A 23,217-nucleotide genomic window follows, 5' to 3' on the forward strand; every position below is an offset into this window, starting at 1 on the left:
TCTCTCTCTCTCTCTCGCTCTCTCTTCACACGTAGACACACACAGCGTATTGTGGATTAAAGGTAACAATGATTAACATTTCCAATTAATTAAAACGTAATAGACGTGTTACTTGGCCTGGACTCGCGGGATTCCATAGGGCTGAATGTCAAACTCGGTTGGCAGATACTGTGAAGACACTCCCACACATGCACGGGACATTGAAACAGAGGTTTCTAGCATCACGACAGACGCTACAGCTGAAGCAAAATCACAGATGAGGGAACATTTATAGCTCGGCTTTTGCCAGACAGCCAAGACATAAAAGGAGGATTCTGCCGTTTTTACTGACTGTATCTCGGAAGAGTCGTTTGCACATTTCTGCGGCAGCGCTTGGAACTTTCCTTCGTATTCTCAAACGATCTGGGCGTACTCGACAAACAAGCTAAGGAGATTGTATTTAGTAGAATTGTATTTGCGACGGAGAGGTGATCTTGAAGCGACTGGGCTTTTTCTGTTGAAATAAACAAGGAATGGTTTCTAGCTTTTTGTGAATTGTGAGGATTTATTTTGTGTTTGTTTGGACTAGTATTACCTTGTATTGAATTCTAAAATTAGGATTTGGTTTTACCAACACAAATCATTGACTGCACGAAGATATCATTTGAATGGATTTGGATTTGTTCCTTGCGTACCTCACCATTAATAACAGTGGCACGATAGTAGCAGTACATGTATGTTTACAAGCATTTGCTTTTTCTTAACTTTTATTAAGATTTAACGCTGTATGCATTTGCATTCGTTTTAATTTCATTTCCATTTAATTATAATAAAACAAGAACTTGGGACATTTACGTCAAAAGGCGCATTGCATAGAATTATGGAAATTCAGATTGGATTAGAAGGACTTCGTGACTCCTCCAACAATCCTCTTCGTGGGACTTTCCAAAACGTTTTCCATAGTGTGCGAACTCAGTTCCAAAGCTGCGAGAGCTTGGACTCGAAGTACGGATGGGAGATGCGCCAAACTAGCAACCAGTGCGCGCCATACTTCGAGACGCCGCTTAGTTCGGAGAGTGCAGTGGACGAGGTCCAGAGTGCTGCTTTTAACAGACAGCTCATTGCTCCAGACAGGTCTCGCAGCTTTACGAAGAGAGCAATGAGCAGCGGCAGTGAATTCTCTACAGCGCTTGCAGCAGGAGCTGTGGAGGAGGGGGTGTGTGCCTCATTCTTCTCTGATTTGCCCCACTGCAGCCTGGAACAACAAGGAGCCGCTGTATCCGTCGCACCACAAAATGACACAGAGTATAATGACAGCGACGCCTCATTGCGAATGCAAAGCAGGGGCACCGATTCAACCGGCACCACCATCTCTGAAACTGCCAGGGAGCTCTGCAAGGCAGTCTCGGTATCGCTTGGTTTAAACATTGAACCAAACGAGATGAATGACTTGAGGTCAAGCCATGGCTCATATCTTAGTAGTGACCGAAGACAAGGAGACTGCATGTTCGAAGTGCCTTCACTAGGGTGCTCGAGCCCTGGGCGCAGCAGTGCACATGATGGCAGATCAGTGCAAAATGATAAGGATGTTGGAATGTTTAATGGATCCCACGCGAATCGAAGTACGAGTGGGGTAGCCCCACTCCAACACCACAGCATTGCGCATTCAGAAGGGGGCGAGATGGTTGCAGAAATAAAACACCAGGATGACCCTGTGAATTTTAAATTCACGGGTTGCGAAGACTCCGAAGATCATGTAAATATGGACGGAGGTTACTTAGCCCCCAGTCAGGCTGTCCAGTCGGTGCCATCAAACATGGCAAGCTGTGTGCAGAATCAAAACTGGCCGGGGAACATGCCGCACAAAAACGCACCTCTTCTGGGTCAATCAGAAACAGTTAAGGTGGGCACAGATGGCGAGTACCCTACACATTTCAACCTAGCGCCCAGCTTTAGGATAAAGACTGAAGAACAGAACAACGAATGGGGTGCCCAGTGTAGGTACAAAGACAATGACGGTGTAGCTTACAGGTCTTCAGCGCCTGCGACGCATTCACAGGACACGGCGCAATGCGGACTGTTTGTCTGCAGTCCATTTGAACACTGGAGGAGCAGCGACCTGTGTGCACAAGATGAAGTGGCAACAGAGTCGTGGTACCCCGGTGGGATGGTGGGGACAATGCCATATACCAAATTACCTTGTTTGAAAACTGAAGGGAATGACTGGGCTCCTGTACCCTACGGTGACACACGGTACGTGTTTTTGTAATATTATTGCCTGCTTTATTTTCAGCGTGCCCGGGCAGTTCATGTCTGTGTTGGTTTACACACAAACCCTCAGCCGAGCTCCCATCGCATTTCTTGTGGTGTTACATGTTTTGATTGTGATCATTGGATGTGTTGGTGGCCTTCATCATAGTGATTGAATGTTGTAAGCGGGCTAAGAGATTGCATGTTCTAAGCGCACTAAAGACTTACCTTTCCTTAATAATTAGTGCTTCAGTTTACATGGTCGGGGTAACCGTGTTCAAACATGATAAATATTTCGATCACTCACGTGTTTCGCAATTTATAAATTTATCAAAAGTAATCTGACTGCATGTCGGCTAAAACACACTTGGGCCTTAGTATTTGTCATACAGTTTAGAAGAATAAACAGAACAATACTTCAGTGAAAAGGTTTTGCTCGTTTTAGAAAAAAATCAGGTTTTTCCTATTGCATTCATTGAAATATTACAGTATCGGCAACAGTTCTCAAAGAAAGCCTTTTGGTATCAATATAGTCTTTTTGATCAGTGTTGCTTATTATTGCTTTTAGAGCAAATTAAATAAACCCAATTAAAGTTTTTCTTCAATTATGTTTGGTTCCTGTGGATAAAGTAGGCTATGGCTATTTTTTTTTTTCTCTTTTTGCCTACCAGCATTGCTACACACCATACACTTTATTCATAGGCATTCAGGTTATACTCCATGGTCGTGAAATAAAGTTTAGTTCGAGCTAAAACACAGTATTTTGATACCATTAAAGGAGTTAAAAAAATAACTGACATCTATGTAGCTGAGACATGTTTTTATTTTGGCGGTGCTCATAAATTGAACAACATGTTTGTATTGGTTGTGCTCATTTTGTGTGTGTATGTGTGTGGGGACAGGTATTACTATCAATGTGCGGACTAAATTTGAGAAAATGTCCCTACAAACGTAGTAACTCCTGACGACGTTGTGGGGACGAGCCCACTTTGTAAAACACCTTTTTAAGAACTAAATATGCTTAAAAAAAGTGCCAGAATATTTAGTTTTTTGTCTGGCTGGAGTTAGAAACAGTAAATAAAAATATAGTTAGTCAGTGAGAAGTTCCCACAAGTATAGGAATACAAACCTGTGTGTGTGTGTGTGTGTGTGTGTGTCTGTCTGTCTGTCTATATTATATTCCACTTTCTTGACCATATATACTTTTATTTTATTATTTTATATTTTTTGGATGTACACTATATATATATATAATATATATATATATATATATATATATATATATATATATATATATATATATATATATATATATATATACAACACACACACACACACACACACACACACACACACAAAGACATGACTAACAGAATTTCAGTTAGCACGGCTACAGTGTGATTCTAGTTTGCTTGCCTGTGCTTTCTGCAGCTGTTTCTTATTCCTTGTAGGAGCTGGAAGAGGTTAACCTCTTGTCTCAGATTTTTATCTTATTAGTTATTAGTTTTTTTTTTTAGTTTTGTGTTTCTCAGAAAGCATCAGATAACGGAGATTGACGTTTTATATGTTTTAAAAATACAAACCTGGCCCATCTTCACCATGGAAACCCTCTCACAGAATCAGGCAGTGTAATTTTCTTTGACATTTAACATGTTTAAAAATAGCACACCCGTTTCCTTTTTACCCCAGTACAGTACAGTGAATGCAATCAGGCAGGGCTCCTTGTGCTAGGCAATGCTTGGGCCTGCTGGGCTGCTCCAAATCAGTTTTCTACATAAAACATTAGTGGGAGGCAAAATTCAGTTTAATAAATGTGGTGATGACAAGTGCTAGAATAAGAGTTGATTTACTTTGGCAGTACAACAATATTGTTCATTCTGATTTAACCACAAAAGAGAGACTATTTAATAACTGTGGTGTCTTATGTGCAGTCAGTCAGAGCATCAAAAGAAACTTATCACTATTATAACACATTTATTTTCGAAAAACATACGGTATATAAATGATGGACATTGACGAAATGTTTTTGGTTTCTTTTTAATCACTGGATCATTCATCCTTGACCATGATACACTTGAGTGACTATGACTGAAGCATATGCACTTAATCACCTAATTAGTAAGACAGTTGATTGGACACTGGATATGGAGTGATTTCAGCTGTTGAATTGTAAGCCTGAATAAAAGCGTGGCAGGCTGGCGAGTGGATAGAGGCCCAGAGACAGACTGCAGTTCAAAAAACTTTAAAATAATGGAATGCAAGTGTTGTCCTCACACGATTGCTATTCCTAGGGGTTCTAATAGTTAATGTTTCTGAGATGATCTCATAGAATCAGTGTATATATAATCATATAAATCAAAACATGCTTATTGTAAATCATTACGTGTTCTTGAATTTTGACCAGAAGTCATTATAAAATTTACTACTGCCATTATCCATTACCCATCCATACACCTTCTGTGCTGGATAAGCAGAGGGGTACTCTTTACAATGGCTGCAAGGGGTGTGTGTCGCCCCATATTTGAATTTTGTTGGCTTTTGCTTACTTACTTGTAAGCCAATTAACCAATAGGACCTTGGCTTACAGTTTTGGAACACAGTGCATTAGTGGATGGAAAGCTGATCTTATCACACACACACACACACATGCACACACAGAGTAAACCAATTTCAAATGTTTCAGCAGCACTGCAGCTGTATTTTTTGGAGTGGGGTTGAAATAAGAAGCATCCCTACACAGGGATGCCCAGACTGAGACGAGACCTAATATTGTAAAATCACAATCATTTCTGTAATAATTTATACGCCACAGAGCTGTGGTTATTTTTTTTTCCATTTTGATTGCAAGGAACAAAGCTGCACGCTGCTTCTTCAATCCCACAGTAAGCCTAAAATGAACTCATTTCAGAGTCACTGGTCTGCTTGTGTAGTACGCGGCACGTGGATGGGAAACCGCTATTGTAAAAGGGGCATTTAAGGGTTGCTGTGCCCATCCCCGGTCAATTGTGTTGCAAGATCAGGAGCAAATAAGGTCAGTGCAGTTCTTCAGAATAACATCTGCTGGACAACACAGCTTTGATTCTGTGAAATTGTGTGTTTATGCAGTGGGGTTTACAGAAGCTTAACACCGTAATTATATGGTGAGTAAAAATCTGCTTCCTCCAACAAAAATGTTAAAGGGACAGATAAGCTGGCCGATTCTATATTTTCTGTGTTTGTTTTTTGGGTTTTTTTGTTATTTTTTTCCAGTATTTTGTCCAGGTTGTAAACATTCTTGTATTTACTTGTCTGAAATAAAAATGAACAATCTTAAATAACATTTGCTTAGCTATGTTTTATTGTATTATTTAATTCTAGTCTGACTTGAGCCAACACTGTTTCATTGGCCTTAGTTTTTAAAATGTTTTTAATGTTGTTTGTTTTTGTGGTTCATTATCCAGTAATAAGTGACTGCAGTACTGTAGCTGTAAAGAATAAAACTAATGTACAACTGTGGAGTCTGTGTGCTTAAGATATAAGTAATTGGTCCATTATAATTTCACCTGGTTTCAACAGACTCTACACACACACACACACACACACACACACACAGTGCCAAATAAATATCAATTCAAACAAAGAATGAAACCAGGATAAAGTTCCCAAATTCTAGCTGATTGCTTACTCCAATTCAACAGTTGCTGCTTCTGCCAGAAACTAAAGCAATGCATAGTTGTTGTTTCCCACCACAGAATTTCAGAGCGGACGCTTTGCCAAGTCAAGAGATGTATTCAGTTCCCTTCGAGAGCTGTTATGCCTGGCTAGCAGCTTTGTCCTTGAGCTCTTTATTTGTATTCAAACCTTGGCATTCGGATAAAGGTCACCGTGGTATAGTTATGTCTGTACACATAGTCCAGTAATGCTTCCTCAGGGTTACCAGGCTTGTCTTACTTGTGCAAGAGTGTATTGTACAGAGCATGTAAATAGCCTATTATTATTATTATTATTATTATTATTATTATTATTATTATTATTATTATTATTATTTGTAAACACTACCAGCTGGTTCCAGACCCTGCTTAGCATTAATGTTGGACTATCTGATGTTAATTTAGGTAAGGTAGTTCAAGAATAGTGCTAATCTGGATCTGTGAAACCAGCCCTATACAAGTGTTACAGAGCAAAAAGTACAGTTATTTTTTGCCTCTGAAAACTGGGCGGTTACTGTAGAGTAGGCCCAGTTTGTCTGTATTTCACAGTAACAGTTAAAAGGCTGTACCTCAGGGTTAATGAGCGTGGTCATGGCACATTTCAAGCCATGTAGTCACCCGATGCCTTGGCATTTCAACCTATCAAAACAAGTCAAGTGCGGGCATGCTGTACAGCTGCAGGGCTTTGCTTTGGAATTTTAATTTAGTCACAGTGCTGTTTAGAATCATAATAAAAGCTGGATATATATGCAGGTTTTTATTATGATTAGTGAAAGTATTTGAGTTCTCCTTTTCTGTTTATTAAATATTGTGTGTTGCGTGAACAGGGTACACTATAAAGATCTTTCATATGAATGTTTTTGAAGTTGTTCCATACCATATTCACATGGTAGCTTTCGCTGTACTTTGGGTTTCACAGTGTAATTCTGTGACCCTTGCTTGTTGTGCTCTTTTTCTCTTTCAAGGTGGGAGGGGGGCAGAGACACTCTTTTCCCGATGGAGTATTTCTTCCTGCCCCAGAGGACCTGTCTGATTTGTAGTGACGAAGCGTCGGGGTGTCACTATGGAGCGCTCACCTGCGGCAGCTGCAAGGTGTTCTTCAAGAGAGCAGCTGAAGGTAAGGGTAAGACACGGGGCGCCGCCATCCATTCATTTGAATTGAGATTGAAAAAGGGGTCCCGAGGGGAAGCAACGACACACGACCCAGTCACACCTCACACAGAGCGATCACACTCAGGTATGCATTAACATGCTGGGTAAACAATGTTTGGATTAAATGGCATCTCTGCCTAATCTGTCTTCAGTTACCTTTCTACACCTGTAATTATACAACATCTTTCCTTAGTTCTAACTCCAGTTAAAAGGAAGTTGGGGACACCCTTCCCCTCAATAGAAACTTTTATTTTTATGCATACTTAATAAACTGACCTTATGAACAATTTCTGCATGGAACAGGAAATAGCATGGAGTTGATTCTTATTCAGCAGGGCAGCCTGATGTGCTTCGACATGCTGCTTTTGGGATGGATCAGTGGAATCCCAGTGTTGTTGTTGTTGTTATTATTATTATTATTATTATTATTATTATTATTATTATTATTATTATTATTATTATTATTATTATTACATGAATTGTAATACAGCATTGTAAAAGCGTGGTAAAGCCCAGAGAGGTATGGCAAAGCATATTAAAACGTACGGTAAACAGTGTTAAGCTATGGTATATACGACTCTGTTCATGAGTGAAGTAACTACAGTGCACTATGAGTGTTCATGGAGTAGTCTTTTCATGTGACAAATAAATATGGGAAAGAAATAATGTTTTGAACCAAAATTAGTCATCTTTCCTTAGAATAAGCTCTGCATCTGCTGAGCAACGTGGCATAATTTTGAATGCTGGAATGGACTCCTGTTGGATTTGCATGAATGCAGATACAACTGTGGTAAATTGCATGTTAAAAGCAATATGGCAGAGAATGAATGGGAAGGAGACATACAGCCAGGGGTATGAACTGGCACACTGCACAGAAAGAGAGCCGTCCCCGCTTTTGGAAAAGCAAAGCAAAGAAAGTACAAGTGTTCTGTTTGTTGTTCAAAAGTATTGTCATACCACAGAAGTCCAAGGTTAACATTTTGTAACAGATCTGATCCAGGAACTGTGCCAACATGTGACTGCTTTTCAATCCCTCTGCTGTTTCCATGTGCATCACCGTTGTGTGTCCTGCTTTAGAGCAAGGCATTAAAGATCGCTTTACCTGCTTACCTTTTAAAGGAAAACAGAAGTACCTGTGTGCCAGCCGAAATGACTGCACGATTGATAAGCTCAGGAGAAAGAACTGCCCGTCCTGTCGTCTCCAGAAGTGTTTCGAGGTTGGAATGACTCTTGGAGGTAAAAAAAAAAAAAAAAAAAAAATCTAGTTCCTGTAAAATCTTTCATTTTAATTATTTCAAACTGAGACGGGACCCCAGGACTGCCTAAAAACGTATACATGAACCAGTGCTTTAAAATACATTTCTGTTTCCCCCAATTATCATTAGAGCTGCAGCCCCCCCCCCCCATACACTTCTTTTTTTTAACTGCAGTTTGATTGGGATTTCGTTCATACAAAAACTCTGCACTGTAGTTAGACTACAACGATATCAGCACAGCGTCAGTTTGAAGTGCAGGAAAGTAAAATAAAAGCATGGTTGTAATATAAGTAATGGTTAATATTGGGGGGAGGGGGGCTCTGCCTTGGCTAAATCATAATCGCAATCTATTGTTATTATTATGTGTTAATACTACTTCTGTGCACTTTCACTGTTGCCTAGAAGCTGTTGTTTATCACACAGACAGTTAGGTTTCTGGGTCCTGGGGATAATTTTCTTCCAGTTAATGTTAAAACATTAAAAGCAGATATGTGAATGTGACAGGTGACGTGTGAATTAAACATTTTGAAATGTCCATTATTCAGTTTGCGCCAGAAGGCGTTAACACAGAGAACAGTACAGCAATGCGTTTTTTATGCAATTATTATTAATTTATTAACGTGGCTTATTATATATTTAATTCTGTTTTTCAAAAATACTGTTTCTTCTTCTTCTCTATAATGTTTTAAGCAATGCAAAAACAGTGTACGAGAACACAAAAAAAAGTAATACAACTCAGCTATCTAGAACTAGTCCACAAAGTACAGTAGCTGACTAGATCTGTTTCAATAGATTCATCAAACTCACCTATGGTCATGCCGTAACTCATATATAATTATTTTAAAGTTTAGTTATATATGTGCTATATAAATACACAGTAAAATCTCAAGGGTAAAATCACAAATGTAATTTTAGTTTGTAAACAGAAGATCAGAACAAACAAGTATCTATTACAATTGTCAACGCGACAATATAAACCAACTTGTTTGTCTCATTCCCAGCGTTGTTTGAGGGTGGTTTACTGCACTAAGCTCATTCTTCCCATTGCTGGACATTGCCAGTGTGCTGTCTGAAAACATACTCTGGGCAGGAACGGGTGAACTGAAATGGAATTAGCAAACTAGGAGGTAGGGAACGCACTCTTGGAACACCATCAAAGCAAGTGGTTTGCAAAGATAGTTTGTAAGCAGTTCAAATCAGTGTGAGGAAAAAAATAGATTCTCAGTTATTTTTGTTTTTACTTCAGCGGAGAAACAGAAAAGGGTAGCCATTTTGACATCCTTTTTTTAAAAATAATTTAACAGCAGAGATTTTAAAAAGCTGTAAATCAAACTCTATCGTAAATTTAAGCCCTATGTGTTGTGTATATTAGAGAAATCCTAGATAAACTAAGCCAGTGTAGAGTGGTCATTATCATAAGGAATTGTAAGACTTAACGGTGCTTTAAAATCAAGAAACTCCTCTTTCTGTCACAGCAGATTTGTTTCAAGGCTTAGCAAGTCACTACGCAATAGCAACACCTCACTGAACTGGCATTCCAGAACCAGCAGCACCAGTGCCTACACAAATAAGTTTGGCATGAAACTATTCTACAATACAATACCATACAATACAAATGTATTTTTATATAGCGCCTTGATGCCGTGGCATCCCATATCGCTGTGCATAGTTAATAACAAACAAGAGAGCTCATATTTACAGGCTGGTGTTGGATTCTTTTACATCAATCTAGAAAAGCTTCATGTTTAGTTTCATGTTCATCTTTTGCGAGTTTTCAGCTGGAATGGATATTAATTTGGAAATAGGCAAAGAGACCCCACTAAAATGCACCCCAATATGATTTGATCTGGGAATCCAAGAATTGAATCATTATATAAACACCTCACTGTAGATTAAAACACTCTCAGAAAAGGCTTAGTTAAAACTGGTCATATTTACTGGGCTTCAAGACAAAGGGGTAGATGCACTAAGATGGGCCAGTCGCAGCGCAAATATACTGCAATTTGCATTTTCGTTTTGACAGTTCACAAAGTGCACATTTTGTTGTATGTACTGAGAAAAAATATGTTAATGAAGAGAGCTGCAATATGCTAATTTAAAAATTATTTGCGTTATCTTAGCGAGATCTCTAGCGAGAGTTGTGCGACATTTTTTCAAATAAAATATCGGCAGCTGAGTTGCGGTTTGCTGCAGCAGAGGCTGCCCGAAGGATAACCTCATACATGCAAGGGTGCAAGAATCAAAATAACATTGTTTTTGTTGTCCCTCATTTGCACTGTCACCACCTTGTTGTTGCGGATTTCTGCAGGAACGCCCAGAATTACAAATTCATTGAAGGCTAAAGTGCAAATAAGAACTGCGGCTGCAAAGCATTCGTTAAAATGATGCTAACAGCGTTGTGTTTGTTTAGTACATTTCACGCAACACTTCCAACTGGTTTACATGTGGTTTGCAACGATTGTGACAGACGCAAAAAGGGACTGAATCCACACACACTTAAGATGTCAGTAAAATTTATTGAGGGATTATAGCTTTCGACCCACTGTGCTCGACACTTAGCAAACACGAGACTGCATGCTTAAAGCCAATTAAAACCCCTTTATCACTTGCTGAAGGACTCATAATATTTCATGGAGGCAACATTGATGAAAAACGCTGACATGCAATAATGTTTGTAATATTGTTGCATCAGAAGAGCTCAAATAACACCTTCACAAAATGAGCTTTCATGTACCACAGGGCTATCAGAACAGCCTCTATATTTAGATGTTACAACCAGGACTGCTTGATATCAGTCCCAAGAATGTACTGATCATGTTTAAGTAATGACAGTAAATACCTTTAAATGTGCATGGTCCTGTCAGGACACACGTGATCTCTCAGGACACAAATGAACTGGAAATGTGTGCAAATAAATATGATGTCATCTTTAACATGTTAACCTTGATAACGGTAATAATAGTGTTTAGCTTTCCCTGGCCAGACCTTCCAAACCTTGCTATTAATAGAAGTTCCCTAATAGACAGAGCCTGTGAATATGAAATACTGTCTGGGCATTACCCAATGACAAACTATTTATTCCCTGCCCTAGGAATGGCAAAAGGACATTGGTCAATTTACAGCCATGGCAGAGGAATACATTTTAAACGCTGCGCAGTAGAAGACAGCGACCCCAGAATGCTGTGAATCTTGGTACCTATGGAGTAGGGGCTCTCGCTAAATAACATACTGATGCCACGAAGCCTTTGAAAGCTATTGGAAATGAAGAGATCTTTAAAGCTTCAGATAAAGCTATATTAAAAATTAATAGGGAGCAAGTTTTGCATCTGACAAAAGTAGTGCTGTGTAACAGGTACCGGTTGTTCTAAAAAGGATTATGAATTACCATGTAATATAAGCACAAGGCATCCCTCCCCTCGGCTGTAGGGTTCCTCATTAGGTAACGTCTACATGTTAGAGGTTTGGTGCCATCACAGTCAGTGCCAGCACCATCTACAGCAGAACAGCATATTGCCGTCAAAACCGAAGGAAAGATACTTACTCTTTAATTTATAAAGGGGTCTATGTAAGTTTGGGGGTAGTAAATATCTCACCTCAGTTGTTCATTACTCCTGGAAAATGTGTAACACTTTGGGTTACAACTTATTAAAATTGATTGCATATATTAAAGCTCCACAAACCAGCAGGGTCCCCAAGGACCACAAACCAGCAGGGTCCCCAAGGACCACAAACCAGCAGGGGCCCCAAGGACCACAAACTAGCAAGGGCCCCAAGGACCACAAACCAGCAGGGATATACAAAAGCTTTCTGTGCCTGCTGTATAGTTCCAGGTTAATATTTATTTCATCACAGGTTTAGTTTCCAGCTGGCCCTGTCTGGAGTGAGATTGGGTCCCTCAGAGCCATGCTGGCAGCCCGGTCTTGCTGATGCCAGCAGGGTCAGAAGGCACCCACTCCGCAGTGAGGAACAGGACAGGGGCCAGGGAGTAGTCAAGGCAACTGTGGACTGATTGTGGGCCGCATCTACTAAATAGATTTCATTCATGAGACATCACAGCCTTGCTTCCTTCCCAAATTGCTGTGTACTTGGAAGTTAGTTTACAGCTGAACTGTATTACAATAAAAAAATAAAAGTACCTTACTTTTTTTTGCAGTCAAAGTGGTATACACTGAATATCTCACCTTTTTTTTAATTGACAGTTTCTGGTTAGAATAGATGCTTTATAATGAAATAGCACATTGGCATTTAATTTAAATAGGTTTTTAAATATAAAATATATTCACTTACTGTTGAAAGCAGTTCCTTTTGGACTGCTGTTCTACGACAGGAAATTTGCTGAAAGGTTTGTAATAACCTGAGCATTGCCCAAGATTCTTTGTTTTTCCAGACGGATTGTGTAATGATTTTAAATTTTTTTTTTTTTTTTTTTTTGCTGTTTTTTTATTTATTTAATGCACTCAACCTCATTCAAACTTTTATCAAACTGAGGTTGCCAGTTTTAGAAATTCAGGTTTTTGGAGTTTGCCATCTGATATAAAGCTTAGACAGAATGCAAGATTGTCTGATAACCAGTGTACTGTGAAAATATTTGGGCTGCAATGGTAAAGGGTCGTTTTCCTTTCATTCATTAAATGAAACAGTGTCTTACTGTGTGCAAAGCATCTATAGCGATGCACATATTCAGGACTAGCTTATGGTAATGAAAAAAGTTTCATACAAAAATGAAAAAAGTACTTGCAGAGTTTATTTGTTTTTTTTTCAAATACTGAATCCTTTATAATTGAATTTTCATTGTGAACATCTCACCTATCCCTGAGCTTACCAGGCTGGTCAGGTGATCACAAACAGTGTCGTTTGTGGCTCGCTATAAGGTAAAATCCACAATAGGGAGGAAGTCAGTGCTTCGTTACCCAAAGTCCTGTCAACTCTGGTCTACAGGATCAAATGGCACTGTTTTTAAAAAGGAACAGGCTCAAATCTAAATTCTCTGTGCTTTTGATAATTTAAACCTCTTCAAATCCTCTCTAAATCAGTTTTTAATGTTGTGTTTTTTTGTGTTCTGCTTGCAGAGGCATGTGTGCATCACAGTTCAGCGTCATTCTGAAATACCAGAAAAGAGTACAGATAGTTTTCAGCGGAAGCAGGTGGAATGAAGCCTAATACCGGCTCAAAAAAAGTACAACAAACTCATGGCATCGCAAAACTCAGAATCCTTACCCCAGACAACTAGACCCCCTCCAGGAAATCTCAATGTACAGTCACGCTTAAAAAGATGTCCTAACACTTATTTTTTTCATTCACCAATATGAGAGCCCAGGTGACCTGTATGTTTAATACAATCAAACTCATCCACAGTCCTAAATAATGAGCCACCTGGACTGTCCCAATTGTTGTTATGGTAATGGGGGCATTCCTTTTCCTCTCCTGAGATAGTTGTCGAATCTGCTCTGTCTCTGCTCAGTCGCTGACATAAAATAAGTTTTCAGTGCCACTGTGACATCAGCTGTCGTGGTGCTGGATACCACTGTCATTTCGCCTACCAGAACCTGCGATTCTTGGAAATATCGAGTGAGCACTGTATAATATGAGCATGCCTTTTCTCCGTGTTGACTTGGTTTTCTGTTATTTCCCCTTTTGGCATTTAAGCTCGCAAGCTGAAGAAGAAGAAAGGGGCAGAGGATATCAGCAATCAACCCCAGAACAATGCGACGCTGCATGCAGCAATGCAACAGAGTGACATTGTGAGAATGGAGGTGTTCCAGAACCAGCCGGTTTTCCTTAATATCTTGGAGACTATTGAACCAGACGTGGTGTTCGCTGGCCACGATAACAGATTGCCAGATTCCTCTGCAAACCTGCTGACCAGCTTGAATGAACTGGGGGAGAGGCAGATGGTGCGCATGGTGAAGTGGGCAAAAGGACTGCCAGGTAGAGACAAGTCAGACTTGGATCATTAGGTCTGGTTTGGGGGCCTGGTGAAGCAATGGTTTTCTTAGGACCAAATTTAGTTAACTGGGAACAAAACTTGCATTTTACACAGCAAATAACCCATTTGCTATTTGGGTATGATCAACACACAGCATCAGTGATGATGACTGAAAGCGTTTTCCTAGAACCCAGCTACAACTTGAGTTGAATTGAGTTAGGCCAAACCTACGGTTCTGTGGAGGTGTTTGTTTAGGCAGGCGAGTGTTAGTCTGGGCATAAGAACAAGACTAAACAGAGAGAGAGAGAGAGAGAGAGAGAGAGAGAGAGAGAGAGAGAGAGAGAGCGAGAGAGAGAGAGAGAGAGAGAGAGAGAGAGAGAGAGAGAGAGAGAGAGAGAGAGAGAGAGAGAGAGAGAGAGTGAGCGAGAGAGAGAGAGAGAGAGAGAGAGAGAGAGAGAGAGAGAGAGAGAGAGAGAGAGAGAGAGAGAGACTCTAGAGGATGAGAGATTGAGAGAGAGAGAGAGAGGAGAGAGTCTCTCACTCTCTCGCACGAGAGATGGAGCGAGAGAGAGAGGCGTGAGCGGAGAGAGAGAGAGAGAGAGAGAGAGAGAGAGAGAGAGAGAGAGAGAGAGAGAGAGAGAGAGAGAGAGAGAGAGAGAGAGAGAGAGAGAGAGAGAGAGAGAGAGAGAGAGAGAGAGAGAGAGAGAGAGCGAGCGAGAGAGAAAGAGAGAGAGAGAGAGAGAGATAGAGACACTGAGAGACACTGATTGAACAGAAGGGAGTGTGCTCTGTGGTGGCTGGCTTGTAGAGCAGGTTTGGGAGTTTGTTGTTATCATGGTTTGTACCATTCCTGTCCTTGGAAACATGCTATGTTTGGAGTTTGCCTTGTTTTTCTAGAAACCTTGATAAGGACCATGAAAGATATTTTTTGTAAAGTATCGTACAATGAAAAAAAATCTAATAAAATTAATAATTTAAAAACAGTAAATGGTTTTAAGCTACTGTTAACCGGGTGTACGGGTCTGTCTGGGAGAAAGCAGAACTTTCCTTTTAGTATTTTCAGATCTATTATTTGTCATTGTATAGAGACGGTTACTCAATCCTCTGTCCTGTTCAGTTTTCGGAGAGAGGCAGTTTGGTTAAATGCCCAGATACAGGGAATACTGCTGGAGTTTTTTTCAGAAAGGATATCCAGAGAATTCCAGTGATTAGTAGGTGCAGCAGCATACAAAGATCAAAACCAGGAATTCTGAACACCTTCACACTCTAGGCATCTTAATCAATTTTTTTGTTTTGTTTGGTTTGCAGGTTTCCAAAACTTGCATGTGGAAGACCAAATGAAAATGATTCAGTATTCATGGATGGGGACCATGGTGTTCGCTATGGTATGGAGGTCCTTTAAGAACGTCAATTCCACCATGCTGTACTTTGCTCCAGACCTTGTATTCAATGAGTGAGTACATCTGTGAGACTTGCAAGTTTCCAAGCGACGAGGATGCTTTACAGCAAAAATAGCTTGTGCCTTTTGTTCTCTATTTCATTTTCCATTTCCCCAAAAGGATGTTTTATCTAACAGAAACCGTTATTTTTCCTATCGACTTTCATGGTCGTTGTCCACCTAGACATGAAAACAAATATTTGAAACCCATGCGATATTTTTGCTGCAGATACAGTGTCTTTGGAAGCAGACATATTTAGTTTTTAAACTTCGGGAGGACAGACTGTCCCCTACACATTATGGAATTTTAACCAATTGGAAAACATAAATAAGCAAATACATAGTCCCTTTCCTTCTCATGCCTCTGTCCCCTGGGTCCAGTCTGTTAGAAGGGTCTACTGCCTCATTCAGTTAGTCAGGTGCGGGCTCTCAAACCAAGTGGGTTTGAAGTATTTCATATGTTCCTGCTTTCATGTTGCACAATCAATACAAATGTATTGTTTCTGTGTGGTCGTTTGAACTATTGAAGCTGGACTGACTTCACTGCTCTCTCTCTCTCTCTCTCTCTCTCTCTCTCTCTCTCTCTCTCTCTCTCTCTCTCTCTGTAGGGTCCGAATGCACAGATCCAAGATGTTTGAGCACTGCGTAGCAATGCGACACATTGCTCAGGAGTTCCTTTGGCTTCAGGTCACACAGGAAGAGTTCTTGTGCATGAAGGCGCTGTTCTTCTTCAGCATCAGTGAGTGCATTTCCTCTGCTTCCAGGTATCGTTGGCTGCTCTCGTTGAATCTTTTGGGAGCAGTAACAAATCTCCAGCTTGACCCTTGAGATATGGCAAACTGCACTTCACAGTGTTCACCCTTTTAGCAGCCCATTCTGAGGAATGTAGAGTATAAAGATTTATTTTAAATGAACGGAAGTTGAACGAGATGCAATCTGAAAACCGGGTAGCAGGAATGATAAAGCATGTCATATTTGTTTTTACTTTTTGTATCTCTAGTTCCAGTGGAAGGTTTGCAAACTCAGAAGTATTTCGATGATCTGCGGATGAACTACATCCAAGAATTGTACCGCAGCTGTGGAGTGAACACCCCCCGTGCTCAGAGGTATCACCAGCTCACCAGACTCATGGATTCTCTTCAGCCGGTAGGAAGACAAATTCACATGCATTTATTTATTTATTGCTATTATTCAAGGTAAACCCCTTGAAATGTAGCACCGCATCTAAAAGAAACTGACAGTGACATTATATACTTACTTATGAGAAAAACTTTTTTTTTTTTTATTGCAATGAAAACCTTTTGGTTCTTTGTTTGATTGTCTTTGCTTCAGGTCTTATTAGTTACTGTGCTGTAATTCACATGGTCCTACCATAGTTACACCACTGGAAAAAACAATTGAAGCCCAAAACAAGAAGTGACTACTAACCAGGAAGCATTTTAGAGTGACTCAGGTATCACAAGGAAACGGACAATTTGAATGACCGGGTCCAACCTGTCAGTACACCTTTAATCCTGTTTGTGCACCTCATTGCAAAAATAAGAATGTTTTCTATTTGTAGGCCATATATGTCCCTTGTACCTTAAAGGGTTAAAAAGAAATGTTAAAGGGAAGCGCACGAGTTTGCATTGCGATAACAAACATTTCTTTTCTAGAAACAAATATTTTATTAAGTATTGATACAAAGAGTTTCTCTGAACTTACTGTTTTAATTAATTTAGTCAAAATAAATGTACTGTTTTCTTTTCTTATTACTGTGTACAGTGCTAGGGTTACCAGATTTCCAGAGTGAAAAACCGGGAATTTTTATTTCTTCAATTATTTGAAGCTGTAGAAACTCTGAAGCAGATAAAAAAAAAATATAATAACACAATCATAAACATATGTATTAAATCATTTATAAAAAGGCTGTGTTAATCAATACACAATAGGGACTATCTTAACTTGGCTGGTGGCACTTCCAAGTGACTAGAACAATCCCTGTTTCCCCTGGGACGTCTGGTAACCCTATACAGTACAGTACACCTCTGTGGAGAGTGTTTTACATTTACGGATGTGTGGATTGATTTCTATATTGTTTTTTGTTTTGCCTTTCGAAGATTGTGACGAAGTTGCACCAGTTTACATTCGACATGTTCGTCCAGACTCAGGGGCACTCTGGGAGCAGAATCCAGTACCCAGAGATGATGACTGAGATCATCTCTGTGCAGGTGCCAAAGATCCTCGCTGGAATGGCAAAGCCAATCCTGTTTCACAAGCAGTGACGTTCTTCTCTACCGTCACTCCGACACATATCACTTGCTGCCTCTCCTCACAGTGTCCGTTTCAGCATTCTTCACTCGCATTTAGGCGGGGGCCAGCATTGTCTCCAGCAGATGCTGTTAGACCATTTTTTCCTCGAGACTTTTTTTTTCTTTTTTTTTTTTAATTCTGATGTTTTTCATTGGGCCTCCTTTAAAGGAATACAGCACATTTATTGTCTATAGTGGTGTGTAATGATGGTAAAAGCTGTTTACAAGATCTATTACATGTTTGGGAAGTCTGTCAGATAAAAAATAATAATAAATTCAACAAGACTGATAAATATTATTATCCCTATCTTGTAAACAGTACAATGCTACCTGTCTACTGCTCCTCATCCTCAATCCTCCACATCTGAATTCGATTAGTAGACTTTAATTCAAAAAAGATATCCGAGGAAGTTGTTTGGGGGTTAGTGGTACGAGAAAGAGAAGGCAGGACCGAACAGCACCCCTACCAATGAAGTTGTTATTGCTCTTTGATTTATTACCAAACAGATCACAAGCAGATGACTCATGAGAACCAAAATAACTGCTGCCTGGAATTATATGACAATAGAAAAACACATTAAGGCAATCTGTTTGTTTTTTCTACTTTTGCTTGACTCATTTGACTGTATTATTAGATATTATTAGTGCATCTGTGGAGAATCGTATAAACTGTTACAGTGCTTCTAATTCATTATCCATACTATGAAAAATATTCATAGAATACACAGTACCAACTACATCGTAGAAAAGTGTCTGAATGCAAGCAGTGATAATGACTTGTTAGCATATACCATGTAGTCAGCATACAGCAGAATACAGACACTGTGTTTGAAGATGCTTGCAAGTCTTTGGAGCAAACTGTATGACAATATCAATGTAGTGCTTGCAGCAGGCTTGCATTGCATTCAAAACTATATCACATGGAATGTAGTCTTTACTTGAGCAGCAGTAACTGGTTTCCTTGTAATGGACTTTTGTGTGAGAATGGAATTGCTCAGTATTTCAACATGTTTTCATTTAAAACTACCACCCATTGTTTTCTATAACAGGAATGGTTCTTTTACCAAATGGTAACAGTTTACATACGATAATAGAAACGTAGCTGTTTTTAAACCAGATAAACTTTTTAACGCCTGGATAAACACTTTCCTACGCTATTTGCTACCTATACTTTGTGTTGTTGAGGTGGTTGTGTTTTTTTTTTTTTTTATGTATATGAAACTTTGTTATACTTTGTAAATGGCTGTTAAAAAAAAAAAGTTTGAGAAAAAAAGATTTCCTTCTGAAGGTTAAGATGTTATAGAAAATGAAGTTACAGAGGTGTCGTGAATTCATTTAAATGACATCAGGTCATACAGTGCCACTGTTGATTACATTATTAAAATATGAACCTTTACTAAGGTTTCACATGCCTCCATAGAGCAATGGGACCGGACTCATAAAACATTTACCACCGTGCTGCTGAGTTGATTTAATGAATCTTTAAATAAAGAACTCAGTCGGTTTATTTTCAGGGCTGACTGTGGTCTGGTAAATGCTTTGGGAATATGGCCCTGAAGATTCTCACATGCACACGGGCACTGTTTGAGAAGTTGGCTTTTGTTACCTTCATTGTTTTAGATGTGCAACTGTTTGAAACAGTTAAATAGACCTCACTTGTTTTGTAACTCAGCCAAATGTGTTAACAATAAATGAGCTGCACGATGCAGAGGGAAGATCGCTTGCTGGAAGTCAGCCTTTGGGTATAGGAGTTATTTGTATATACTGTATTGGACTTTGTGTTTCGATTGCATCAGGTCTTCAGAAATAGGATTCCCTGTAAAAAGATACGATCATGACGTTTTTAATGTTGTTAAGTTAATGATTGTTTCAAAGGTTAGTCTTAGAACAAGGGAAATGAATTGCTGTTTAGAGAAGATGACTGTAGGTTACAAGCTCAACTTAGCTGCAGACCCAACTGCCAGATAAAGCATTTTGATTGAAATTTCTTTCTATTGGTATTCAAAGATTTTTTTATCCCAAATCTGCTTTGATAGTGATGTATATGATTAGTATTGCTGTGCAGCATTCAGTTTTATTTAAACATATTTCTCATTCTACAATGTTACATTAGAATCATTTTTTATAAACAGAAACCTCTTTCAAATGTAGAAACTAACTACCTAATTCTGCATCGTATTATGTTACAAGTTATTTTTGCAAATATGTTACTTTTACTGTACATATTTTTTTTTGTGTGTTCATGGGTATTATCATGCAATACTGTGTGTACTCTATAGATGCATTTCAGGTGTTTAACACCCCATTTAGAAACTGTAATCGGACTGTATCCCCATTCAGGGATTATGGGTTGATAGTGTTCATACTGTACATTCAAGTCCAGGTATGTTTTTAGTTCTTCCCATTCTATTTGTTTTTATTAAAAACTGTTAGAACGTTGCCTGACTATGTGACTCGCTGTGGGGAAATCGACCAAGAGAATAAGACTTTTAGGACTGACTTGAGATCATGTAGCAGTTTTAACTAAACAGTGTCTTAGGCTATATTCCAATATCTGTTTCACTGAGAAATTGTTACAATTATAATCATTCAAAAGATATTTGCTTAAATCGGATTTAAAAACAAACAAACAAAAAATCACTTATTTTGAGACGTGCCAGATTCCTTTTTGATCTTAATCTTAAAAGAGTTTGGCACAGGAGAGTATCTTTCCAGATGTCGAAGGCAGATCAGTGGTCAGTGCAGCTCAGTCACGTTATTGAATGAAAGGATACACCACACTCTGGCAGATATGGAGCCGTCCCTCACGGGGTGAGGGTGAGACTGGAAACTCGTATGTAGCAGTGCCTTGATCTTACAATACAGCCTTACGTGTTGAAGAATATGCAGGTCTAAATCAGAACATATGCTAAGCTCAGACTTGAATGTACAGCCCTGTTTCAGGGGGTGAAGTTTAAAGGTGCAGCGTCCCTTGCAGCTCAGCCAGTGATTCATGTCAGGGGTTATCGGTGTAACAAGAACACCCTTTTGAAATTTCTGTTTGACTTTACTGAGTGTCCCTACAGAGACAACCACCTTCGATGCAGAGAAACTGTAAACGGGATAAAGTAGAGTGCACAAGCTAGTCTAGTGATAAAGAAACAGAGAGCGTGAGACATTGCCCCTTTAAATACATTTGTGTAGTTTTAATTATTATGATTATTATTATTATTAGTATTATTATTATTATTATTATTATTATTATTATTATTATTAACTATTAAGCAGCACCAGTTTGGGATATGTCATGGCTCTCAGTGGTTTGATTTCAGTCCAGGTGGGCTATGGTTAGAGGGCTGAGTACAAGTACAACTACAAGTACAAGTACAGGCACAGGTTCAGGTAGAAGTACAAGTTATTGTTGTGGCTGCTCTATGGGAGATCCAACACCTTTCTGGAGCACAAAACAACAACTATACCATAAAAAGGCTGTATAAGGTAACAGTAGAACAGTTTTGTACCATGTCGTCGCACTCACAGCTGAACAAGCCTGGCTTCTCCCTTGTTTTTCTTGATTGGTTGTACTTTTGCAGCTTGCATGTGTAATAAGCATACAGTCCAAATTGTTCTGTTTTCCTGGCATTAATAGTGACATGTTCAATGGATACTAACTTATCTAGTGTATTATTCTTTTGATAATTGCTGTTGCTTCTGTATTCCTGATATTATATTTTTAAAGGTTGAGTGCTTAACTTCTCACTTTGCTCTACAGGGCCCCCCTGGTGCTAGAAACAGAAACACATTGACAGGGGTACCCAGACCTATGTTGCCCTCTCCTCATATTCAGACAGCAACCAGCTAAGCTGTGCTTTGTGTTTCAATTGCACCAGGTCTTCAGAAATAGGATTCCCTGTAAAAAGATACTTTCATGATATTTTCATGTTGTAAAGTTAATTGTTGTTTGAAAGCCATTGTTACTCAAGGGATAAATGCTAGTGACTGTGCAGTGCAAGTTCCCATGTTATACTATCAGTCTGCAATCATCTACAGAATCTGGTACATTCACGTACTGCGACACGTAAGTAATGTTTGTCTGTGTTGCTCGAGGGAGATGGGAGAAATAGAAACCAAAAGTCAATGAATCGTAGAAGACAAGATATTGGCTTTCTGAGACTTTAAATTAACTTTGAAAATGACTGTTAACAGCAGAGAGATTCTGTACTTATCATTTTTGTATTATTTCCTATTTCTCGGATCTCAATAAAGCAAGTTTTCTTTTTCAGTTGTTATGTATTGCAATTTTGTGACTTGTGTTATTACGATGTCTTGTAAAGGTAAATCTCCAGCAATGGAGGGATGAGTGTGCCAGAGGAGCAGAATATAAAATGACTACAAACCTGACTCTCCTGCTTACTAAATTACAAAATCTAGTCAAAAGCTTGAATCTGCCGGTTTCAACCTGATACAGCCCACAATCTTCTTTTAATCTTACATACAGGTTTGTTAACAGTGTAAGCTGGAAAACAGACTGTAAAGTGGTTTTAGATATAATTGGCGCTACATTGGATTTCTATGTATGCCACCAATTTGCTGGCAGCTGGTAAGTCACTTCACTAAACTGCAGTGAAGCTGCAATAAACTGCTCCAGGCAAGGGTGGACTGTGCTTTAACTACACTACCTGTCCACAGTTACTGAAGAGTGCCGACACAGACACCGGATGAGAGGGAATTCTGCAGTAAGGAATTGCAGACCTCTAGTCTTAGAAACACACCCTGTCATGTGTCAGGTATGATAAATACACAGCTGAAAACAAGAGTACGAGAACCATGCGTACTACTGCAATGGGGAGACAGTTATTGATGGTTCGTGCAAGATCCTGAATAAGACCTCAGACAATTTGACAATTTAATGACAACAGCAGCTGGGGGCATTACTGGAAATAGAAATACATTTAGATTGAAATTTGCCTCAGCCAGGCTTTAATGCAAGATCTAGTGCTAGTACCAATTGTTTTGCTTCATCCAATTACACTGACAAAGCATGTTCTTCTGCTAAGGATAATGTAATGATATCCTAGACTATGAATGTAACATATGTTCATATGACTGAATGTACTGCTTTTAAAGAACATTTATTTTTCTATTTGTGGTCAAACCAGTTTAATATTGTCCTATTTTAAAATGTTATTCTCATGAAGGAAATTAACAGATTCATAAAACAAAATTATTATTCTTGCAAGGAAATACTGAATGAAAC

At 39.2% G+C, this 23,217-nt stretch overlaps 1 protein-coding gene across 3 annotated transcripts; it reads left to right on the forward strand.

Annotated features, from left to right (window-relative positions):
* The first annotated feature begins 34 nt into the window (after positions 1 to 34).
* Positions 35 to 22,242, forward strand: LOC121318934 (androgen receptor-like). Of its 3 annotated transcripts, none has more exons than XM_041256143.1 (8): positions 35 to 2,232; positions 6,884 to 7,041; positions 8,190 to 8,306; positions 13,973 to 14,254; positions 15,561 to 15,705; positions 16,299 to 16,429; positions 16,691 to 16,836; positions 17,790 to 22,242. In XM_041256143.1, exons 1-8 carry the CDS (start codon positions 860 to 862, stop codon positions 17,952 to 17,954), a joined length of 2,517 nt encoding a protein of 838 aa, XP_041112077.1. In that variant the 5' UTR covers positions 35 to 859; the 3' UTR covers positions 17,955 to 22,242. The 3 variants fall into 3 exon arrangements, with proteins under 3 accessions (XP_041112077.1, XP_041112078.1, XP_041112079.1); XM_041256144.1 differs by having other exon boundaries at positions 36 to 2,232; positions 6,884 to 7,035; XM_041256145.1 differs by lacking the exon at positions 35 to 2,232 and adding an exon at positions 4,485 to 5,369.
* The last annotated feature ends 975 nt before the right edge of the window (positions 22,243 to 23,217 follow it).

The sequence above is a fragment of the Polyodon spathula genome, chromosome 7, assembly GCF_017654505.1.
Source record: "Polyodon spathula isolate WHYD16114869_AA chromosome 7, ASM1765450v1, whole genome shotgun sequence".
Taxonomy (NCBI): domain Eukaryota; kingdom Metazoa; phylum Chordata; class Actinopteri; order Acipenseriformes; family Polyodontidae; genus Polyodon; species Polyodon spathula.